Genomic DNA, 23,912 nt, shown 5'->3' on the forward strand with positions numbered 1-23,912 from the left:
GGCGCTGCCGGGGCTCGGCGCGCCGCCCGCCCCGTCCCCGGGCTCAGGGCACGGGTGGAGCAGCCCCACGGGCGGGCGGCCGCGGTGTGGCGGCGCCGGGGAGCGCGGGGGGCGGCGGGCGCGGCCCGGGGTCTGAGGGCGGCCCGTGGGCAGTCCGGCGGGAGCGCGGCGGGGCCTGGCGGGTGCGCGGCGCAGGCGCGGTGCGGGCCGGGGCGCCATGCCGACCGTCAGCGTGAAGCGGGACCTGCTGTTCCAGGCGCTGGGCAGGACCTACAGTGAGTGCCCGCCATCCTCGCTGTGTTGCGGGACGCGCCCGCAGGGCTCCGCGGCCCCGGGCTGCCATCGCGGCGGCGCCTCCGCCACTGCCCGCCCGGCCGGGCCAAGCTCTGAGCGCGCACGGTCCGCCGGTCGCGCCCTCCGCGTGTCCCGTGTCCGCACCGGGACCTTCGGGGAAGCGCCGGCCAGGAGCGCCCGTGGCTCCGTGCCGCCTGCTCCTCTCCAGCCTGCGGCACGCCAGGCACAGCCAGGTGTCATCCCTGGCCCCTTCAGCCCATGGCTTGAGCCCAGATCTCTCGGGAAATCGCAACCACTCGTCTCCCCATCGCGGTTCCTGGTTGGGTTTCACTGTCTAGTTTTAGGATTTGGTTAAACTAAAAAGGAGAGAGGAGAGGTGGGAGCAGGCAAAGCGAGCAGTGAGTAGCGTGGGTTTATTCAGCCCTTCCTTGCTGGCTCAGGAACGCGATTTAAGATGTGTTTGGCTGAAGGAGCGTTCAGGGACACGCGGTGGTGTAGAGCAGACAGGAGCTGTGGCTCCTCAGCCCGGTGCAGATCTGCATTGCCAGCTCGGGCTGTGTGACTCACGTGTCACGGTTGATGCAACCTCTGTACAGCAACCTGCCTACTCAGAGCAGGAGCAGCTGGCAGAAGCTGCCCAGCTATTCCCTCCTGTCTTCATCATCTGCTCAGGCCAGAGCTGTTCTGACAAACTTGCCTGAGGAGCTCAGCTCCAAAGCTCAGAAGCCCTCCCTGTGAGAATACCATGTCAATAAATGCCATGCATACTAAAGAAGCTGATACTCAGATGAAAATATAAGCAAAATTATTTAAATTACTTTTACCTTTTTTAAATCTATCTAACGTTTGTTGTCTTGTTTGAAAACATTCCAAACACAAACAAAAAAATTAGGTCTGAGATCCGCTTATTAACCAAAATTCATCTTCTTCCTTGACAGCGGATGAAGAATTTGATGAGCTTTGCTTTGAGTTTGGTTTGGAGCTTGATGAAATTGTAAGTAATGTTTTTATTTGTTGCTTTTTGAGTAGATGTAGCGCATTGACAGCATTTATATTTGGTAGGAGTTTGTACAGCATTATTTCCAGCATATCCCCTTGTACAGTGTTAATTGGGCTGTATTAACGCAGGTATTTTGAATCTGGAAAAAGGTCCTCAGACATTCAAAAATTACTGCCTTGGAAGCAAGAGGCTCCAAGATGGCATATTGCTATACTTTCTGGAGGTCAGCACTCTGTACCACTTGATCTTCAGTCTCAGGCCACATTTTATTTAGCATCATAAATACTGCCACAGAGCATGTATTGGTCATGTTTTACAAGGTCTGTTTGGCTTTTTTTGGTATGCAGTCTTCTGTGCAATATCCACAGAAAATGTATTTGTCCTGGACATTGCTACTGGAGTCATAACTAATTTATATTTAACATTTTGAGATTCTGTACTTGTGGAGATTTGCTAGCCCTGATAACTCTTATCCATGGAAATCTTGTTCAAGTAGACCTGTTTTGGTTTTGCTTTTTAATGTTAATTTATTGGCCTTCTAGTGATGTTAATCAAAAGACACCTGAACATCATATATTATGCTTGATTTCAGAATAAACTTGATTATGACAAGCCATTTGCTGATCTGTTGCCAAAAGTAAGGTCTCAGATCTCTGCTGGGATCTGACAGCCTGGAGGTTCTTGCTTCTGTAATCTCTTTCTTTAAAATTAAAATTTTAGTACTGATTTTTTCTTTTGGTACACTGCTTTACAGTTTCTGAATTTGAGAAAGGTTTTATATAATTTCTCGTATTTGCTGTATCCATTTGCTTTATAAATGCAAATTACACTGTTAAACTTCTAATTAATACAGTTTCTCATGTCCCTATCATAGTCCTGTCAATGTTAAGATATATCAGGTTAGAGTCACATTTTTGCTTAATTTCAGACATCTGAAAAGGACATTATAAGTAAAGAAAAAGGGAAAGAAAAGGCAAAGGGTGCCTCTGAAGTCGTTCTCTATAAAATTGATGTTCCTGCCAACCGTTATGATCTGCTTTGCCTGGAGGGGTTGGTCCGAGGACTGCAGGTCTTTAAGGAAAGGTAAGGCAGAGTTGTGAGATTTTTGTGTCATTTGTTATTTGTTGAAATATGGATCTGTATCAGGTCAGCAAACTTCCTCCTTGGTTGGATTTTGAGTATGATTTCATGTGTAGATCAGATTAATCAGATGTTTCTCTAGAGAGGATCTCCTGCATAACTTTAGAAGACTAGACTAGAATGTTACTGGGTTTTGCATCTAAAAATTTTCAATTGCTATTCCATTTGAGACTTATCCTCTGTAAACAACTCCCTCAGAGAAACCTCCTTGTGATCCTTTGTAATAAATATCAGAACAAATAATTTATTTCACTTCTCTGCAGTGACTTTATCTTGTTGAGTTCTTCCTTTCTAGTAATTAATCTGTTTACCATCTCAGAGAAAACAAGTTTTGAACAGTTAGCTGTTACATGTCAAGAAATATTACCAAGAAAATTTTCTATATACAATTGCTGCTACATTTCTAAAGTTTCCTACATTTCGGGAACTTTTTTTCTTTCAGCTGCAGACTTACTTGTGTTTTTGTTTTAGGATAAATCTCCCTAGGTATGAAAAGATAATACCAGCTGAGGGTGAAGGTCAGAAGCTGATTATCACTGAACAGGTAAAAGTGTTTACTGCACCTTTGTAAATGTATTGAGAGTTGCTGAAGTAGCAAGATCCATATCAGTACAATTTTGTAAGAGCAGCGAGACTGAAAATCTTATTTGCAGAATGAATAAGAGCTAAAGAAATGTAGATATCTCTACTCAGTGTGATTTATTCTTAGGAAAGAGGAGGGGGAGGAACAATAGACAAATTGTTTTGGGTGAAGTAGTAGTAGCAAATCCAAACAAAGTTTCCTTTTCTCACTTGAAGTTCACATGTTGCTTTGTAAATTACAGACTGTCCAGATCCGGCCTCATGCTGTAGCTGCCGTCCTCCGAAATATAACTTTCACCAAGGACCGTTATGACAGTTTCATCGACCTCCAAGAAAAGCTACACCAAAATATTTGCAGGTTAGTGCTTAAATTTAAAGTAGTGTCTAGTGTCTCTGTGTATGATTTTAGCATGTTAAGACTGTGCATCCCTACTGCAGAGAGGCATTATGGTTACACCAAGGAAAATATTCTACAGCAGTTCTCTTGATCCTTCTCACTTCTTTGCCTTGTTCAGCATAAATAGCTGTTTTAGCTCATGCAAGATTCCCATTGGATGTGCCTTGACCAGTTGTGTTGTTAACATTTATTCAAATGTTATTCGTGAAATAATTATTAGGCTTCTCAAAATTATCCTACTTTTTCAGCAAGCTCTAGAAGTAGAGGGCATCATATTTTAAGAAGCTCCAAGTATTACTAGTAAAAACATTATTTTGCCTTTTTTCTTTTTAGGAAAAGAGCATTAGTAGCAATAGGTACCCATGACTTGGACACCATCTCAGGTCCATTTACTTTTACAGCCAAACCACCTTCTGAAATTAAATTTAAGCCTTTGAATCAATCCCAGGAGTATACAGCCTCACAAATTATGGATCTGTATAGGGTAAGTGAGATTTTTAAGACTTGTTGCACTAAATATAGAAAGATAAATTTCCAAGGCTAAATACCTCTCATATCCTTGTTACTAAAAGTTGTTCTTACAAATGAAACAGTTATCTTCTATAACTTTACAGCTAGTGAACATTCCATTTTTTGCTTATTCATGGGAAATGCGTGGTAATATTTTATTTTTATTGTCCATGAAAGGTACATAGTGGTATTTTGGGGCTAAGAACAACTCTTTGAATGGTGGGTTTGATAGAAACCTTCTGATTTATCAAAATGAAAACTCCTTTTTGTAGTGCTCTTAATAATACTGTAAAAGGCTTGTTTATCTACCTACAGATGTTTGATGTACAAAGGTGGGAAAGGTTTAGGGTAAATGCTACCAGATATTTTGATGTTACCTTCATTTGGCCGGTTTACTTGGGGAAGATATTGGATTATTTACCCAACTGCATATTGGGCAAGCATGGCTATGTAAAAGGCTCAGGTTAAATCTGGCACTGCTTCTTGCCCAGCATCCTGATGAAACCAGGCAAATGCTAGGAGAAGATTCTATCGAGTCTGATTTTACAATGTTTATGTGGGCCAGTTCCAATGTCAGCATTTGAAAATGATACTCTTTATCACTGTCATTACTATATACAGCTCTGCTGGAACACATAGTGGTCATAAAGACAAATCCTCAAGTGCCTCTGACTAAAGTGTAAGAGAGCTCAGAAACAAAAGATATGGAAAAGAAATTGAGCTTTTGTTACAACACATACCTATGTGATTAGAACAAATGTAAAATTTGAATCAAATTCAAGTACAAATTTATCAGTATCCAGTAATTTATAACTAAAAGTACTGTAATGCTGATTTTTATAATTTATAAGAAGAGTTCTTATAGACTAAAGATGTTTTGCAATGTTTGTTTGCTGTGGTGAACAGCTGGCAGACATTGTTTGGACATCATGGCCTATGCATGTGTGAGAGAATCCTTAAATAATCTTCAACACTTCTGAAAAAAACCAAAAATCCAGTTCTCTCATTTCAAACTTTTCCTGCTGCTGGGGGCAAACAGCCTTTGCTAGTAAAGTACCTATCTCTAAGCCAAATCTTTCCCACCTTCAAAATTCCCCTTAAAACAGGATTGTGACTGTGGAAGTTCACCTGTGAGCTGAAGTGAAATTCAGGCTGTGCTTTGTTTCTCCAGACTGACAGCCACCTTCGGCACTATTTGCACCTGATTGAGAACAAGCCACGTTATCCTATCATTTATGACAGCAATGGGGTTGTTCTGTCCATGCCACCAATCATCAATGGTAAGATTATTCTGTGACTGCTTTACACTGTTACTGCTGTTTTGTGTGTGAATTAGTGTCTGACAGAAACACTGATGTGTCATAGGGATTATTGTGTTTTCTTAAAATTATTTCACTTACAATTTCATAGTTTTCTTTCCTTCTTTCAGGTTAAAGGCAGCCTAATTTTTTGCTCACTCCCTAGGCTGCTGGTGTTCTTATCTTTATCAGAAGGATGTAAAAGTCCTACTGCATTTAGCTTCTCATACCCTTCTGCAACTCAATAAAGTTGCTTGTGACAGGAACTTCCGTTAGGAAAGCCTTTTGTTTAGCTGAAAGAAGCCTGAAAGAAATTATTTGCTGAACTGATAACTGTAACTGATAACTGCAACTTTGTACTCTATTTCAGAAGGTCACAGCAGGGAAGTTACTAGCAATGTGTGCTGGTTTTTATGGATTCTATTGCGATCACACAAGTGATTTCAGGAGACATTAATGGCTTAAAAAGAATAAATTGGTCTAGACTAATTCTGCATTATTTCTAAACATGGGTTTCCTCTGAATGCCAAAAAAACGTGGGTGATTTTGAGAACCACGTTTACTGAAGCCATTTAATGGCATGACAAGGATTACTCCTTTAAGAAAGATATTTCATTATACCTAATATACTGAAATATAGGCCAGGAATCAGCAACTTTCCCTACACTAACCAATAAATCTGCAGTGATAATCTCTTTGGATGGATGTTTGCTAATAGACCTTATCCAGCTAACCCAAATCTTCTTAAAAGGCAGCTCAAACTCTCTGGCAGGGACTGGTAACAATTGTTCTGAATTGAAGATGGTGTCAACCACTGTGCCTGATCCTTCTCTGTTAGGCTCATTCCAGCTTGGGGGTGTTCCATGCATAAGAATTGTTTATTGTTTATATTTTATCAATTAAAAAGGTTGAGCTAAATTTAACACCTGCCTCTGCTTTAGAAAGCAGTGTCTAAGAGAGGCTTCCAGGCTAGAGGTGCTTTTTAAACAGATAATGCAGTGTAAACATCTGTATTGGTTGTTTGGATTATCTACAAGCACTGAAGTGAAGGGTTATATTTGCTTTGAAGCAAGTCCAGAGATGCTGGATAGATTCCACCTGCAAAGAGATACAGCACAGCTCTAAAGGACTACCAGGTCCTTCAGTCCTAGGATCTTTAGTGCACCTAACTTCCAGTCTAGCTGTGACCTCATTTCTCAGGTAGGGAACTAAAACAGAGAATGTGACTCAGGGTCAAACAAAGGAAGCAATAATGTCCGTGGATATCACTGGTGGGATTCAGCTGCATTAGTGAATCATGCAAGGGAAGGCAAGAAGGACAAAAAGGTTGGATTTGGCATGATCCCACACAGTTCTACGACTGTGTATGCCCATTCCTGCATAGTTCCCAGCAATGGAATTCACTCCAGGCCCATCTGTACCTAACAGGCAGAGCGAGATCTCTGTGCAGCTCTCCAGATTGCTTGTGGCTTACTAACAGACCCCACTTCTGCAGGGAACCAACTACTGGGGGACTTTGCATGCAGTTTGCAAAAGAGACACTTCAGGTGCTTCTTCCAGGCAATAAGCAGTTTTGAGTGCAGCAGGGATGTGCTTCATCATAACTCCTAGTACAGGCAAAACAAATTCATGCCTAGAAGGGACCCATACTAGGACCTAAATCACTAATGTAGAGCAACCTATGGTGTATCAGCAGACAGTGTCAGGAGATCACAGAATGACTACTGATAGTCATTAGTCTAAATCACTTTTTAAAAAACCATTTCATTTATTCCTGCCCAAGGAAATGACTCACATCACACAGCTGATGCAAATGTGAGACTAAATCCAGGGATGATGGGATGCTGTAGTAGTGCAAAGCCCCTTTGCTAACACCAGATGGCCACTGTTCTGCTAGGTAGCTTTCCCAGCTGAGTGCCAAGATACCTGTAGATTCCTGTGTCTTGCAGTGTAAAGCATAACCCAGTCAGTGTGTCTGATCTGCCTTTTTCCTTTCATTTGGTTCATACATTCAAAAATAAAAAGAACTGCTCTTCTGCCTACAGCTGTGAGTGTTGGTACAGTAGGTAGTGGCTTTTTTAAGCTGTGGAAGATGACTGTGGTCTTTCTGATACAAAATGAGTCAGTATCAGTATTATTGCAATAGAAGTTCTTAACATGTTTTTGTTTTCACGTGTTTTAGGAGATCATACAAAAATAACCCTAAATACCAGAAATGTGTTTATTGAATGTACAGGCACAGATATTACAAAGGTAAATTAATCTTTCCTGCTTTTGCTATGCATTAATATAATTGTTTTCCCTTTGGATAATAGAGCTCAAATACAAAGACCTACAACAGCAATGCATTTACTGTATGGAACCAACTTTCCAATACAGAAGCTGTAGGACTGTGGAGCTCCCTTAACACAGTTTCAGGCTTGTTTTTGTAGATAGCATTGTGTTTTCATGGAATTTTTATTTTATTGTATCTTTATGTTGACACTAAATGTTCAGCGTGCATGAGAACATAATTCAAGTAAATTAGAGACTGTTCTTGTTGAGCTCTTTTTCTAAATCTGAAAGGCTTTCAGAAGAGTAAAATTTCTTAAGACTGGCTATTTTGGCAGAATACTCTTTGTAAAGAATCATTTTGTCTCCTACTGAAAATTTGGGCTGAGGGAAGAAAGACAACAGTTTTTCTACTTAGTTATCTTTTTCAAGCAGGGATGCTTTGCAAATAAGTGCTAAATTCAAGTCTTTCCATATGCAAATTCTGTAACTCAAAGCTGAAGCATGAAAACATAGGAGTTATAATTGCCTGTTCTTGAATATAGGTTGTGCATTCATTGATAATTTCCCTAAAGTGTGTAACTTGATGCTTAAGAGCAAAACTGCTTTTAACTTACCCTGCTGTACAATGATATGTTAATAGCACAAATAAATTTGCAGTTTGGGGAGTAGCTTCTAAGCAAACTAATAAATAACTGTTTCTTGCTACTGCTTGTCTTTATATTGAAAATAAATATAGTGCTGTTCTGTTTATGTGAAGGAAGTTACACTGTCAGGCATCAAAAAAAGCCCCTTGTAGATTGAGAAGTTCATCTGAATCTCATTATTATATTCCATTATACTAATCTCTTAAAATAATAACTGATAATGTGTTGCTAAACAATGCACAGTCCTTCAACCTCTCCATTCACACTTGAAGTTCAGTAAAATGACTAATTAGGCAGAAGGTTAGGAAGGCCCAGCTCCAAATAGTAATAAAAACCCTGTGTGTCTAAAGAACAGAGTTTAGAAAAGATACACAGATGCTTCAGAACCTTGAAAACCAAAGATTTTCAAGTTTTTGCACAAATGCCTGCATCAGAAGGAAAACTTATTTTAAAATTCAATTTAGTGTTCTAGACTGCTATGAAATTAGTTATTATTGAATAGCATAGAATGAAGAGGGTGCAAAATGAGACATTCTCCCTGTTTTTTTGTTAAGATATTTTGTCTACTTCAACACAGGGAGATGATTGGTTTCAGTGTGATTATTTGTTTTGTAGGCAAAAATCGTTCTTGATGTTATAGTCACGATGTTCAGTGAATATTGTGAGAAGCCATTCACGTGAGTATAAATCTTCAGGCAGAGAGACATTACATTTGGGCCACGTGATAAAAACATTTTTACTTATACTTTTCTGTCTCTCTCAGTGTTGAAGCAGTAGAAGTAGTTTCTCCCAATGGGAAGACCCACATCTATCCGGTAAGCACAACATAAAAGTATCTCTGTGTCCTTAGGAGAGAGGTTTATTTGCACAAAGTCTGGTTAAGAGGGACATTGTTTTCTTTTTCTGCAGTGGCAGCATGTGCTGGTTCTGATGTGTAGTGTAAAAACCCAGCTTGGCACTAGCTTGTGTTAGTGAGCCAGAGCCTCCTCTAACCCCATGAAAAACAGCTCCAGCTCCAGCTTCTCCTTGTCTAGGAAGCTCCTTCTGAAGCTCCACTGAACTATGATGAGGTTAAAAATACACTATTATGGTTTAGAGTGCATGTGATAGGAGCTTTTTCAGGAACAAGTAAAGATTGCAATCAAAGGTCATAATCTGTGTCTAAAGCATTTAAAACCTATGTGTTCCAAATCAGGAAAAATTAATGCAGGAAGAGGTCCTTCAGTCTTCAGCCTGTGGACAACTGAAATCAGCCTCAGCATAATGTACTTACCAGATCTGGAAGCTTTAGTGCCCTTCGGTTAAAATAACCTTGTAACACTACGTTTTTCAGTCTTTCACTTTACAGACACCAAATATGTAAAGGTCTGTTAGGTAGAATGTTGACTTTGAGTGCAGTTCAGAGCCCCAGACAGACCTCTTTGCAGTAATGGAGTCTTACATTTTTGTTCTCTTAATAAGTATAAAGAAAGCAATTCATCCTGTTTCCTGAAAGTAACTGAAGACAGATCTGGTTGAGTTCATAAAATCAGATGTGTCAAGCAAGTACCAACTGTTTAGAAGGGAAGAAACTTATTTTTGCTGAGAGGTTTTCTAGTGTCATTTTAGCTTTTTATTTTCACAATGTCAGCTTTAGTCAGCAGAGGAAAGGTGTAGAATACTGAAAAGATATCCAACAAAATAGAAATCTCTGCAGTAACCAAAGCAGCTTCCCTACATAAAACAGAGAAAACAATCTCCAAAGTTTCAGATGCTACGGTTCTTAAGGATTTTTATATCAAGAAGTTTAAAAACACATGAAATATGGAAATACATGCAAAATAACTTTCTTAAATACATTGCACACTTGCTAAGTAAAATACTGGTAGATAGTTGTGTGCCAATAAAGAAAGTTTTCTTTCCTTTTCCTCTTAAAAGTCATTTGATCTGTGCCAGACCATGAGATCTCATGCATGACCATTCTGTGCTTTAGGGCTTTGACTTAGGATGAACTGGTCACCAGAAATGTTCAGTGACTCTGTTACTTGCATATATGAGAAATTATCGGAAGTTTCAATAACAGGGATTTCATGCTGCATTCAACCTTCCAGCTTAACCAAGAACAGCTTTACCATCACATACTAGAGTATATTTTCAACAATCCTGTTAACTTTAGAATGCTAAGTTTAGCCTAATATTCCACATTTGTCTTCTGTGGGTGTCATTTTAGTCTGGCAATTAGAAGCTAGATTACTAAGAATGAATCCTCTTAGGTAGAAGTGGCAGGCACTGTATATTCTTAAAAACTTTGTCTTTCTTTTTAGGAACTGGCTTATAGAACAGAGAAGGTGAAACCTGAACACATTAACAAGAAAATAGGAATCAGGTGTGTTACTGCAAATGAAAACATAGTTTGTATTAACCATGACAAAGGTACTAGAAGACATTGATTATTGTATTGTTTTAAAAATGTTTAGACTGTGATTTTTAAATTGTCAAAAATGTGGGGGTTATCTTGCATAATTAGATCAACTCTTAAAGAGTTCTTCCCTTGCTTTCAGAGAAAGTGAATGATTCTTTATGGCTTCCCATAACTGTTATGAAGTAAAGTGACCATTTCATGAGTCAGAATCTGAGATGGTTCTGTTTGGATACCAAGTCTATGTACAGTCCATAAAGCACTTGCAGATTCTTCAGGATATGAGGCAATGCAGAGGAAACACTGACGACTTTTACAAAGCCAGTCGATATAGTGCAAAATCCATAAATTACCACTCTCTTGTTTTGTTTCAGTGAAACTCCATCAAGCCTGGCAAAGCTGCTGACCAGGATGTGTTTGAAGTCACACGTCACAGGGAATGGGAACCAGATAGAGATTGAAATCCCTCCTACCAGAGCAGACATTATCCATGCCTGTGATATCGTAGAAGATGCAGCAATAGCTTATGGTTATAACAACATTCAGATGGTGATTCCGAAAACGTACACCATAGCTAATCAAGTAAGATTGCCCCTTCAAATGAACGCTCTGTTGTCAGTAAATGACTGCTGCATGCCAGAAGGGCTTTGGGGAAAACAGAACCTAGGAATTAAATATTTTGACATGCTTTGCCTTGAGAAGTATTTACCATGGATGGGATACAAAACAGATGCCCCACTGATTTGAATAAGTCCACGACCAGTGGTTGCTGGTACTTGAAAAAAGACAGGGTTTAAGTAGAGAGCCCATATTAAGTCTCTAATTGGGAGATTCATTTCCTCAGGCAAGCCTAAAGGCAGCTGGCTAATGCTTTCAAAAATTTTAAGCACACAAGTGTAGTCCCTCCCTGGTGAATTCACCATCATGTAACAGGCACAATCACCTCGGGAAAGAACAGCAAAATGCTTTTAGATGGAAGCTAAAAACTGTTTTGTTTCATTTTAGCTCCCCCTCAATAAGCTTGCAGAACTTCTGAGACACGACTTGGCAGCTGCTGGATTCACTGAAGCACTCACTTTTGCCCTGGTATATTACATTGATTTCATATTTTTCTTAGTTGCATGTTGGAACAGTGATGCAATCAAAACTGCAGAGGATAGTCTGAAGTATGTTGTTGTATAAATGTACCAGAATTATGCAGTACTGTTTTGGCAGCTGATTGTTTACTAGGGCTTTGGAATAGTATAATATTTGGGGAGTTTGTAGGTCAGAGAAATTAAATGAGTCGCTGTTAATGTGGCATGTAGTTCTAAATATAGAGGGGAAATAGCTGCTGAAAGACTGGTTTTAGTTTAATTTGATAGGATAAAATTGTAAGACAGCAAATTTCTCTCAAGGTTTTGGTCACCAGATGTGAAATTCACTAGAGTTCAATAATCTGGAAAACCAACATTAAAATTTAGTACTTTCTGGTGGGTATTACTACAGTTTATTGAGATTTCCCTGTTTCTATATTTCTCTTTAGTAATGTCACTTGCCCACGATTCCTTGCATTAGATACTCAGCTGGTATGTAATTATTCAGTCTGCAAAGAGTTTATTTTAAGAATACCCATTAAAAAGTTACAATGCACTAAGAGGACATAAAATCCTCTGTAAATTTCACCACAGGTAGGTTTTTAAATATACAGATAACAAATAGATACAGAGAATATAGATAACAAATAGAGATAAGAAATATAGAATTGTTAGCACTGGTTGTAGCTATTACTTGTTACAGCTAAGCCAGCTGTCTTTGACCAAGAATTAGGACTCTGCAGCATCAAATGCCATTGCAATACTAACAGCTGGCATAATTTGTAGTATGGAAATTATACAGCAGGATTGTTGACCTAAAATAAGATGTACAGTAGGAAACATCTTTGTCATGGCCACTTGTTTATATCCCTTAGTTGTGAACTGGATCAGAGAACCTGCTCTAATATTAAAAAAAAACCCAAAAAAGTTAATTACACTCTCATGGCCTCCAAACGTATATGGTAACTGTTCGTCTGTGGAAATTGGCATAGTCAGCTATTGAAAATATACTATACATTTCAGAAAAAAATTTCTGTTGCAAGGTCTGCTCAAAGCCTTTGCCTGAATGTCCAATTTGTGCACATTTTAGCATATGGGGAGCTACCATCACATATCCTATTAAAATCTCTGTGGAATTTCTCAAATTCTTCCTGAACTTTAAACTTACTAGATGGCTGGAGGTATAAATCCTTGAAAGTACACAACCTCTAAAGAGAGAGAGTGATCTGCTTGCAGATTATTTTTTGATAATTTACTTCAATATTTTAAGATGCATCAGTTCAGGCTCCTGAAACACTTCTGGTAGTTGAAAAGTTCAGGTATTGCAATCAAATGTGGTGATATGAATGGACTAAATAAAATTGTACCACTTTCACATTTCACGGAGCTTCAAAAGCAAAATTTAATCTCATTCTGGAAAAATATATGCTAGTTTTAATATTTTGTTCTTAACTCATTTAAGTAACCCAGACAATAAGTTGTATTTTCTCCTGCAGTGCTGATGTCTGACAGAGGTATTCAGACCTGTCATAGTACCATGCTGAGGAAACAGTACATATAACATAGTCAAGCTTTTAAAGTTTTTCCTTATTCATTAATGTAGTTCATTTTTTTCAGCTCCAAATGGGTAATATGCTTGAAACATTTAATATATTGCTACAACTGAGGACCTTTATGAACTGCAGCAGCAGAATTCTTGAAGGTCATGCTGTGTCATGTTATATCATGATACAACATTTCGTATTTCTGTTTCTGCTGTGTCCCCAACACTTACTAAAACATCAGTGATAACTATAATTTATGCTACAACATTCTGTAGCCCAGTGTTATATGACAAACACTGCTTATACATTTGTGCACTCAATCTGTTTGTTGGTTGGAGCCCCAAGTGATACTTGTACACAATAACATTGCCTTCTGTCAGGAGCTCCAGTTTAGCCAGAATGCATTTAGTGAAATCACAGTAACATGCTGTAGTTTCGATACACATCTGAAAACTGTTTAACACATTTTTTTCTTCTTAAGTTCAGCATTCCTTGTGTTATTTGGATTTTTTTTATTATTATTCAATAATCCACTTTTTCAGATGGCATCATGTGCTCATTTTTCTCACCAGTTGGTCTATCAACACACTTTTTGAGTGCTGCCAGTGCAAAGGGGACACTTCTGGGAGACTGCAGTATACAAGCAAATCCTCAATTACATGCCTAGTCTGCTACTGGTTTCTTTATTACTCTAATAAAGCTATAAATTCTGGAAATCTGAAGTGTGGATCTTAGAAGTAGCATTTATTGCAGGACATTGGCTGAGCCTGATAAAGTGAATGCCTGTTGTTTTACTGACCAGCTTAAAAATACACTTTTAGAATACAGGCTTTAAAAACACTCCAACCCAAAAAATTGAACAAATTGCAAGAATCTTAAGCAGCTCTGAAAATTGAAGGCCTGCCACATGACCTGTTTTTTTACTTTATAGTATTTTACTTTCTGTAAGTTTCCCTCAAGGGATTACTTGCTTTGTGGGAAAGAACAGGTACCAGTCCCTTTACTAGCACTATTTTCAGAATAAAATACTTCACCCCTTGCAAGTCAGAGCACAGAATCTGAGTCAGTTTTTAAAATAAACACTAGGTTTTTTTTTGGGTTTCTTTGTTTGTTTTTTTTTTAAACTAGCTTGATTTTGGTTAGTAATTAACATTTGTAAAGAAACCAGTTCTTCCACTTCATCCTAAAATTAGGGCTTAATTTGTGTTATGAGTGTTACATGTGAGAGGATATATTATGGGGCAGTGCTACAATTCCATTGTTCATTCTTGATATCAAATTTCATCCTCGGCTTACTGTCTGTTTTAACTACTTGACCTTGATGGGTTTTTATCTCATTTTCAGTGCTCTCAAGAAGATATTGCAGATAAACTTGGCATGGACATCTCTGCAACAAACGCCGTGCGCATAGCAAACCCCAAAACAGCAGAATTTCAGGTGACAGCATTCACATTTTGAAAGCTATATTGTCATGGATTCTATATTTAAAAATAAGAGAAAGGAACCAACAGGAAATAAAATATAAACCAGAGCTTCATTTTTTGCATTAAAGAGCTTGTGTATATTTATGTGCTGAACATGTCATCTTCTATTACTCCTTCACTGAGAAATCACTCTTCCTGTGTGAAATACTATCAGCTTTTCAAGAAAGCAAAGTACCATGCTCTGTGTGGCAGAATGTGGCAAAATTGAGCAGTCTTATTGCAGAAAATCCCAGATGGTTGATCAGCTCCCTCATCTAGAAAACCTATTCAGCATAAAAGGAACTATTAGACTTGGGAATTGCTAAACTTCCTGAGATTTGGATAGGAAATGTTTGGGTTGGTTTGTTTTTATTGGTTTTTTGATTGGGTTTTTTTTTTTAATTATTGACCATTATTACTCTTGTTTTGGTTTTGTTTGTTTTTTAAATTCTGTGATGCTCTTGAAGTGTTTTAATACACCTTTCTCGATAATTTTATCTTTGCTAGAGCAGAAAGTGAGAGCTCAAGTATGGTATTCTGAACAATTCTGAAAATACCAAAGAATATGGCCATGGGTTTTATATTCCTTTTCAAGAGTGTTTGGTTTGTTGTTTCTTTTTTTTTTAACATGCTTTCTTTAGTTTACAAGGAAGGTAAATTTACAGGCTTTTTTTTTTCTAGCCTAAGAAATACAGAGGTTAACTACTTTAGAAAGGTTTTGAAAAGTTTCAGGAGTCTGTGGGGTATTAATATTTTGTGATACGTGGGTCTTTTCCCCTAAAGATCTTTAGTACGTCTAATTATTGGATGGATAATTCCTCGTGGCAAAAACAGCTTCAGTCTTTTGCAGGCCTCCCTGAGAATTGGGAAGGATTGCTCTTTGTGATGCCCTGTAAACTTTCAGCTTTAGCTGGTACCTGTGCTGAGATTCTCAGCATGACTCTCCCCATCCTGTCCTCTGCCAGCAAGGCAAGGCAGGATGATGCCAGGGACGATCTTACCTTGAGTGTGCAGCTGGAACTCTTCACTGGTTAGCAAAAGTAGGATAATAGACAGAAATGCTGCATGACCAAGCGTAAGAGGAAGCTGTGGCTGAGCACATGGTGACTTCTGACTTGCAGTCAAGGATCAGACTGTCACTGCCACCCCTCTTACATTAGATTTACTGAATCACACTCTTCTACTTTGACAAATAAAAATAAAAAAGGTGCAATTCAAAGAATTCCATTTGAATTCATTCAAATTCATTCATTTGAATCGAGAACAGAGGAAATATTACTGTTCTTACAGATACATTCACAGGTATGACTGTCTCTTCCTTGGTTCTGTGAACACATTTTGATAGGTTGTCCATGGCTGAATATTACATATTCCCATATCATTGATTGATATCAGGAGGTATAAAGACAAAATTTTAGAAAACGCTTAATATTTCCAAAACAACATTTAGAATTTGCCTTTTGTGTAAGTGAGAGTAAATTTATGGGACTTTTTTACACTCTCTATGTTATTTTTTTATCCTGCACTGCAATTCAAGCACCTGTGAAATGGTACTGGTTCCTAACCTCAAATATAAACTCTTTGAGAAAATGCAGTACAGAGAACATGGAGAATACGTACATTTCTGAGTTTAATAATTCTAAATCAAAGTTGCTTAAACGTAAGAGATAAGTGCAATATATGCACCTGACTACTTTTAAACTCTTGTTACAAATGGACAAAACGAAGAAAAAGAAGAAAACTTAACATGAGCTATTTTGGAAGGTCTCTGACTTGCAGCATCTCTGTTTGTCCTGCAGGTGGCACGTACAACCCTCCTTCCTGGGCTGCTGAAAACTATTGCTGCCAACAGAAAGATGCCCTTGCCTCTCAAACTCTTCGAGATTTCTGACATTGTGGTAAAAGATCCTAATACAGGTAAGGAGAGACGGTTCCTCAGGCTCTCTGATAATACAAATATGTTTACATACCAAATAGTAAGTAAATCAGTATTTTCTTCAAAAGAGGCGTTTCCATAATAATAGTCATTACATACTACACTGGGGTTTTATATTAATGTGCACAGAACAAGATTTAAGAGCTTGGTGTAGCAGGCTTCATTTTATAGTGGCTAGAAACATGGTTCATTTTAGGTGCTCTCTCAAAAATGCAAAGAGGTACACTGCAAATATTTTTAGGCATTTAAATATTCCTTTAAATCTGTCAAGGATACTGAGAAACTGCAAGGATAAACATAAGACAATTTTGCACCAAAAAATAACCTGCTCTAATTTGCTTGTGTTGATATGCCTATTTTTACTTGCTCTTAATCTAGTGCTCCTTTGTATTCTTATCAGGAATGTAACTGATATTCTTATTGGGGATGTAACTCATGAGAGAAACTACCTGCTAGTAGTGTTTTCAAGTGGCACAAACCTTGGAAAGCAGTAAATACTAAAGGCATGTTGCTATTATAGTTCTAGAGCCTGGGAAGAGCAGGTTATATTTGCAGACATGCTATCCCAGAGAGCAGTTAGTCAGAGGAAAATTTGGAGGTCAGTGTGGTTCAACATGAATCCCTTTTCCATCATCTTTGAACAGGATTGTTTGTATTTGTTCTCCAGAATTATCTTCTGGGAAGCTGATAACCAATATGAAGAATGAGATTGATAGCAGAGATACAGGGGGAAGAATGGAGCAAGTCAGTGTATAAAACTGTATCCATAAATAAAAAGCTCCATTGTATAAAATTTCCTCTCTCATCAATGAAAATATTATCCTTATCTTTCCACTTCATCCAACTGTGCTGAGAAAGCATGGCTGCCTTAGAATTGTTCTGTAGCCTTAATTGTTGTATGTGAAACAGCCAGAGCAGCTCATTCACTTTCCAAAAGCTTCAGTGAAATTCTTCCTGTGTTTTGGGGCCTCTTTGCACTGATTTCACTGTAAATGATCAAAATTACAAATTATCTATATGTGGAAAAATGTATCACAGTAAAATGAACTGTAAAGATTGATTTTTAAAAGTTAAAAATTTGCCTAAATTTTACTGATTGATTTCTTTCTATATAGTGTATTGGGGAAAGGAATGCACAAGCTACAACTTTTGGGAGGAGTTGCAATTCTGAATGGAGTTTTGCCTCTCAGAGAAAAAGGCTGATCTTACTTTAAATTCAGTGGTAGAAATGGTTCTGTTGTTTCATTATCTGGTTTCAGATTTTAGTGGTTGTGTTTAAAGTATCTGGGATCTGCAAAACAAAGGTTTATATAAGGCATAAACAAAATGGCAAGTATATTGCTTTGGTGATGAATTTAATTTGTAGATTACCTTTTTTCTTTTTGAAGGAAAAAAGAGCCTTGCCAAGCAAAACAAGCAGTTTTAGCAAACCATGTAGACTCTTTTTTTATTAAATACAGACAGTTTGGTGGTGCAGCTCATTCCTTGTTGGGCATGCAGTTAGCTAGAATGCAAAAAACGTGGGACAAATGGCAGAAAAGCATCAGCATTCCTCAGAATCAAGAGTGAGGCTGTTTATCTTGGACTAAGAAGCACATTTACTCTGGCATTATAAAATTTGTGAGTTAAATTGTTACTTTTATTCAGTGTGTCTCAAGTGTAGCTCTTGAAAGCTTTCATTTATGGGGATGGCTGCTTGACAGTTTTATAAAGAATGATTTTGTGGTGTACTTTATTTTGATGGGAATCACTACAACAGACAAAGACTTGTGAGGCAGCAGCTTTGTGCTCTGTGCTCTTGGGCAGCCCTCTCATGGACTGAGCACTTACTGTGAACAGGACCTGAAATGGGTTTTAATGTTGTGTTTAGAATAACTACTGTCTTCCCCAAATTGACTTCCAAAATTAAACTTGCCTAATAAACCGTTTATAGAGAGAGGGGTGGAGAAAGGCAACTGCAAACACTGAAAATGTGGGGTTGTCCTCTCACATATGGAATGAGATTTCCTGCACAAGGCTTATGTCATCAGACTGACTTAATTTAATTTTATTATTTCACGATTTTGGCATGCAGAATTTCCAATTAATAATTTCAAAAGTATGGGTCAAAAGAGTACTGACATTAAGTGTATTTGAAATGGCATCTTGCAGTCATTCATGTGTGAATGAACCTAGCTCTTTTAAACACACTGGGTTTTAATAAAATACCTTCTTATACAGAACTTGTGCTTACCAAGGTGAACTGAATATACATCTCTTCAGACTTATCTGGCAGAATGGTTTGCTGTATTAAATTAGCAAAATGTGTGCCAGATTCAATATAACTAAATGGAACCAAATCTGAGCAAAAATGTTTCTTCTCAGGGCAGAAGGAAATGTGCTGATATTGAATATGCTGCACAGCATTTGTTCTGGTTAATTTATAACATTAGATGATCACTTGTGGTAGGATAGTTACACTAGTTTAGGGTATAAATCCTCACCTTTACCACCAGGCTTAACAGAGAATATCCTTTCTTTCACTTACTACAACAAAAGAAATTAATCCATGAGAAAATCCCTCTGACCAGTGATCTTGGAGAATCTGGCAAGCTTATGGGAGCACACATTTAGCACAATTTACATCATCTGTGAATACAGCTGCTGCCACCTTTTGAAGCATATTTCCAACTGTCTGGAAGTGTTGGTTATCTGCAGAAAATAGTTTGGGAGGCTAAAATGCAATTTTGCCTGAGCAGGTGTCCCCTTTCAGATCAGGAGGTCATTTTTCTGAAGCATCTCTAATTTGGAAGGGAACAGTGTACAAAGTTGCTTTATCTTCCTCTGCACTCTTTTGGCTCACATATTCCTAAGCAGCTGCCCATCCTTTGGATTGTTTTTCAGCAGCATCCCCAGGAAGTGCTTTGAAGTCTCAGAAATATATACACACATATATATATTTATATATAATTTAGGTTGACATACTTGGCAGGCTCATTTGAAAAATAGAAAGGTTTCATGGCATGACATGAGAGCTCTTAAGTGAGTTACAAAGAGCTGAAGCATTTCTAACATCTGCCAGCTTTTGCCTACAATTCCCAATATCTTTTTTTCATCCTATTGCTTGTAGTGAATGAACTTCCCCTGTTGTGATATATCTCTGTAAAGGAGTAACTTTTACAACACTTGAAAGAGCAACCTTTACCAAATATTTCTAAAATTGAAAACACAAGGTATAAAAGATAATTTGTATATTTATTTCTGATGCTTTAGTTAAGAACTCTGGTCTGAAGGCACCATTGACTATCTTAGTTGTAATGAAATTAAAATTCAGATAGTTGTCACAAAATCTGCTAGCATAATGACTCATAAAAAAGAAAGGAAACCATTCTATTCTACTGAAGCTCTAGCCCAAAGAACATGCTGTCTTAGGGGAGATAATTTTTTTTCTATCCTGTTGCTTAATACTAATGTGAAAATAAATTATTGACCATTTATGGCTGCACTACTGATTGGTATCATTGTAGAGCTGGGAAACAGAGACACAGCTGATGAGACAGAGCAGCCAGAGTGCTCAGAGCCAAAATGAGATGCTGCATTTATTGATATTTTCTCTGTAGCCTTTACTTTCCTGTGTTGCCATTTTAACTTCAGGATTGGATTCTCCATTATTGAACACTGCACATTATTATAATGACAGGAAAAAAATCCTGAGTGACAAAATGCAGACTTAATGCCACAGTAAGTTCAGTTTCAGTGACTGATGAGAGAACTTGCAGCTCTGCTAGCAAGTAGCTGCTCTCGAAGTTTTGAATGATTTCTGTTTCAAAAAGGCTGAGCTTTCATTTTGTATAAGCTCTGCTCCTGTGTTTTGCTGTCTGTTTTAACCTGTGTGTTTCTGGTCACTTGATAAATGTGCCCTTGTTTAAGACCTGCCAGATTTTTTTTTTTTTTGTTACTAAATGGTTAGTTGGAGCAAATAAGATGTAAATTCCATTTAATCTCTAATTTCTCCTGTGATAGATATTAATGCCCTGACTGTAATGCCAGCTAAAAGTGCTTGTCAGGGCAGAAGTACAAGAGCAGGAACAAGTGGATGATGATTCCAGAGGGCTCTCTGCTCTATGGCCAGGAGTAGCTCAGGGACCTCCCAGCATTAATGTGGTTCTTTGTAGTGAGAAATAGTGGATTTATCAGCTATGGACTTCATCTGCCTCCTCAGTGCTGTGTAAACTCCTGGCATCTGCAAAATCCTGTGGTGAAGAAATTTCACTGCTTAACTCTATGCTGTGTGAAAAACCCATTCCTTTCTTGTTTTTTGAGCTTGGTTCCTGTTGACATGATCAAAATGCTGAAGCCCACAATGAGTAAAGCTGCAAAGACAGGCCACAGTAGTCCTAGACAGCGTGTATTGCAGTGGTACAACACAGTACTACATACTCATTCTGAAAACTTAAAAAAAGGGAAACATGTTTTGCTGAAATCAATTATGTAAGAAGGCATAAGGCAGAGGTTTGACTTAAGGAATTGTCCAGAGTGGGAGATATTCATGTCACTGTCTTGAGTTTGTACAGTATAGAACATTTTTCATAATCACTGAGTTGCAGGGATGTCCAAGATGATCCCAAAAAGCAGTAATTGTGATTTGGGAACCTCTGTGAATTAAGATCTTTCCACAGATCACCATGCTAATGTTATTACACTCATTTCAGATTGTGGGCTGGTTGTTTTGTACTTGTAGTTGTTCTGCAGCTGAGTTCTATAAATATTTGGCTTTCCCACCAGCATCACAAGTTTCTCCATGCCTACTGAGTATTTGCATTTTGGCTTGTCTATTTTAAATTTCTTTAACACTTAACTGTATGCTTGGTACCTGTCACTGCATAGAAGATACTTGTATGTAACAACTCTCTTTCCTGCTCAAGGCGTAGGATACTTTAAATCTTGCTTCACATTTCTGACTGTGAGAGTCCAGTGGGTTAAAGAAATTCCATTATTTCCTCAGGCTATGCGACAGGTCTGTCAGAGAAGCCATTTTACATACTTACTTCTCTTTCAGCCACAAGTGCCTCAGAGTGCAGCAGAAGAAAAGTGATGCAAAAGGCAAGGTTAGAAGTGTGATAAAGTTTCCCAGGTAACATAATTCTTTCATTCTTCTGCAGATGTTGGTGCAAGAAACTACAGACATCTATGTGCGATTTATTACAACAAAAGCCCAGGCTTTGAGATCATCCATGGTTTGCTGGACAGGGTCATGCAGCTCCTGGAAGTGCCACCAAATGAAGAGAATGGCTACACCATCAAGGCAGCTGAAGGTAAGGAAGGCAGAACTACAGTGTATAGCAGAGGTTGTTCTGGAGCTTAAATGTTCCCCTACAATCTGAGGAGAATTTTTGGTTGTTCTCACCAGTAGACAGGAAGGATTAAAATCATTAAATGTGCTGTCACACTGCAGCATGATGGAATGACAGTGAAAAGGCATTAACTGCATTCACTGATTGTAAAATAGGATTGCTGTCATTCTGTGAGCTGTCCTGTGTAGTTTAATATAGCTTGTGAATTCAGAGCTTTTAAAGGAGACTTAAAGTATATGCTCTGAGCTTCACACGGTTTATAATGGCTTAATCTGCTGATAGCAAGGGTACATAGAAATTCACTGAATTGATGAATATGCCAGACACCCACTGTATTCTCCTTAGCTAACAGAGCCTGGAAAAGGCAACTTCTTACATCTTATCTTTTAGTTTATAGCTTTATCTATAGCATTTTTATAGCTATATATATTTATACATTCATGTGATGCCTTATATATCTTTCATTCAAAGACCTGCTGTCTTTGAGACTGACCCTGCTGCTTAGATAGTTGTGTAACAGCCCTCTTCCTTCTCCATACAGGGTGAGCTGCACATGAATTAAAAATAACATCCTTAAGTGCAGAATCTCCTCTGTGTATGTGCCTGTGCATGTAAGAGAGAAAGCAAGCAGGCTGACCTGATTCCTTCATTGCAAGAGCACAGGTTGATGGAAGAGAGCAGCACCAGCAACTCATCTATTCTGCTACCTAAAATAACAGTGTACAAAACACAGAGTAGACAAGCCAGACTGCAGGGATGGGAGCTATGATTCTATATACATGTCATGCAGTGACAATTCAGAGATATGAGACACTGACTCAAACTGACTCAGCTTGAAGAAGTGCCTCCATTCTGCACTTCCTGGAACAATGGCACTGACACAGGGTCCCTGGCATCCTGGCCTAACTCTCCTGTTCATAGAATTTAATGAACATTTGTTAGATGTCTCCTTGTTCTGCAGTGTGCTGCCACGATGCTAAACAACACTTGAGCTGAGTAGTCTCCTGGCACTTCAGTGCACACTTGTGTCAGATATATTGATGTCTTTCTCCCTTCCTTTTTTTTGAGAAAGTACTGTTTTGCTCAGTATTAGGCAGACTCTCAATAGGTTTGTTAGAATACTGTTAATAGGATCCCCAAGTTGACCAGAAGAATGTTTAATACAATTACACTCCATGTTCTAATTCTATCAAGCACAGAACATATAATAGCAAAGCCTCTTATTTGGAAGGGAGGTGTGGTAGTGGGGAATTAGAAGAGCCTCTGGGAGTTGGGTACTCAGCTGCCATTACGGTCAAACTGGAGTGTTGGGTTCCTATTCAAAACTCCTCTGTGGCTGGTTTTTGAATAGACATACCAAAAGTTTACTGTAGTACTGAAAAATATTAGCAAATGTTTTATATTCTGTGTTGTAACATTACAGCTGATTTCAAGAAACTGGAAAAAGATCTCAAATAATCCTAACACAGGGAAAAAGTTATTTCTAGATATTAGTCCTGCTCAGTCTTCCTGATGCTGGGAGATTTACAATGCTCACTCAACATCCCTGCATTCCCATGACATTACTCCACAACACATTTAGTGCACAGGGTGGATTATGCCTTGTCATGTGCAATATATTACAAATTACATTACAAGCAGTTTGTGGCTTTCAGTTATAGCAAAAAAAAAAAAAAACAAAAAAACAAAAAGCATCTACTACTTTCTGTTTCACCAGTGATTCAGAAACTCTCCTGGGATGGCACATGGATTCTTTGCAGTTGTCTTGACATTGGAATTTAACCTTGGTATCAATGCAGATGGCTGATACTCTGGTGCCATAGCAAATGCAGTGTCACTGCACCAACTTAACTTCAAAGACTTTCACTGCAGAGATGGTTGGAAGTCAGAGTAACTTGGAGAATTTTGTTTGGATTTTTCAGTGGTTAGTTTGCATATTTGTTTGTTATTTTTGGGGTTTTTTTTAAATTTGCTTCACAATTTGTCAATTAAACGTGTGAGGGAGATGTCAGCAGATGATGCA

At 38.4% G+C, this 23,912-nt stretch overlaps 1 protein-coding gene across 1 annotated transcript in view; it reads left to right on the top strand.

Annotated features, from left to right (window-relative positions):
- Positions 1–127: 127 nt before the first annotated feature.
- The window catches only part of FARSB (phenylalanyl-tRNA synthetase subunit beta), a 35,593-nt gene continuing 11,808 nt past the window's right edge, over positions 128–23,912 (top strand). The window contains exons 1-16 of the mRNA XM_085069660.1: positions 128–275; positions 1,233–1,288; positions 2,223–2,377; positions 2,906–2,978; positions 3,259–3,374; positions 3,747–3,897; positions 5,095–5,203; positions 7,404–7,474; positions 8,755–8,816; positions 8,903–8,954; positions 10,443–10,504; positions 10,912–11,119; positions 11,543–11,623; positions 14,502–14,594; positions 16,420–16,537; positions 21,698–21,850. Of these exons, the coding sequence (XP_084925786.1) occupies positions 218–275; positions 1,233–1,288; positions 2,223–2,377; positions 2,906–2,978; positions 3,259–3,374; positions 3,747–3,897; positions 5,095–5,203; positions 7,404–7,474; positions 8,755–8,816; positions 8,903–8,954; positions 10,443–10,504; positions 10,912–11,119; positions 11,543–11,623; positions 14,502–14,594; positions 16,420–16,537; positions 21,698–21,850 (1,618 nt within the window). The 5' untranslated portion in view covers positions 128–217. The remainder of the gene's footprint in view (positions 276–1,232; positions 1,289–2,222; positions 2,378–2,905; positions 2,979–3,258; positions 3,375–3,746; positions 3,898–5,094; positions 5,204–7,403; positions 7,475–8,754; positions 8,817–8,902; positions 8,955–10,442; positions 10,505–10,911; positions 11,120–11,542; positions 11,624–14,501; positions 14,595–16,419; positions 16,538–21,697; positions 21,851–23,912) is intronic.

This window comes from Lichenostomus cassidix, chromosome 9, assembly GCF_008360975.1.
Source record: "Lichenostomus cassidix isolate B80296 chromosome 9, HeHo_3.0, whole genome shotgun sequence".
Classification (NCBI taxonomy): domain Eukaryota; kingdom Metazoa; phylum Chordata; class Aves; order Passeriformes; family Meliphagidae; genus Lichenostomus; species Lichenostomus cassidix.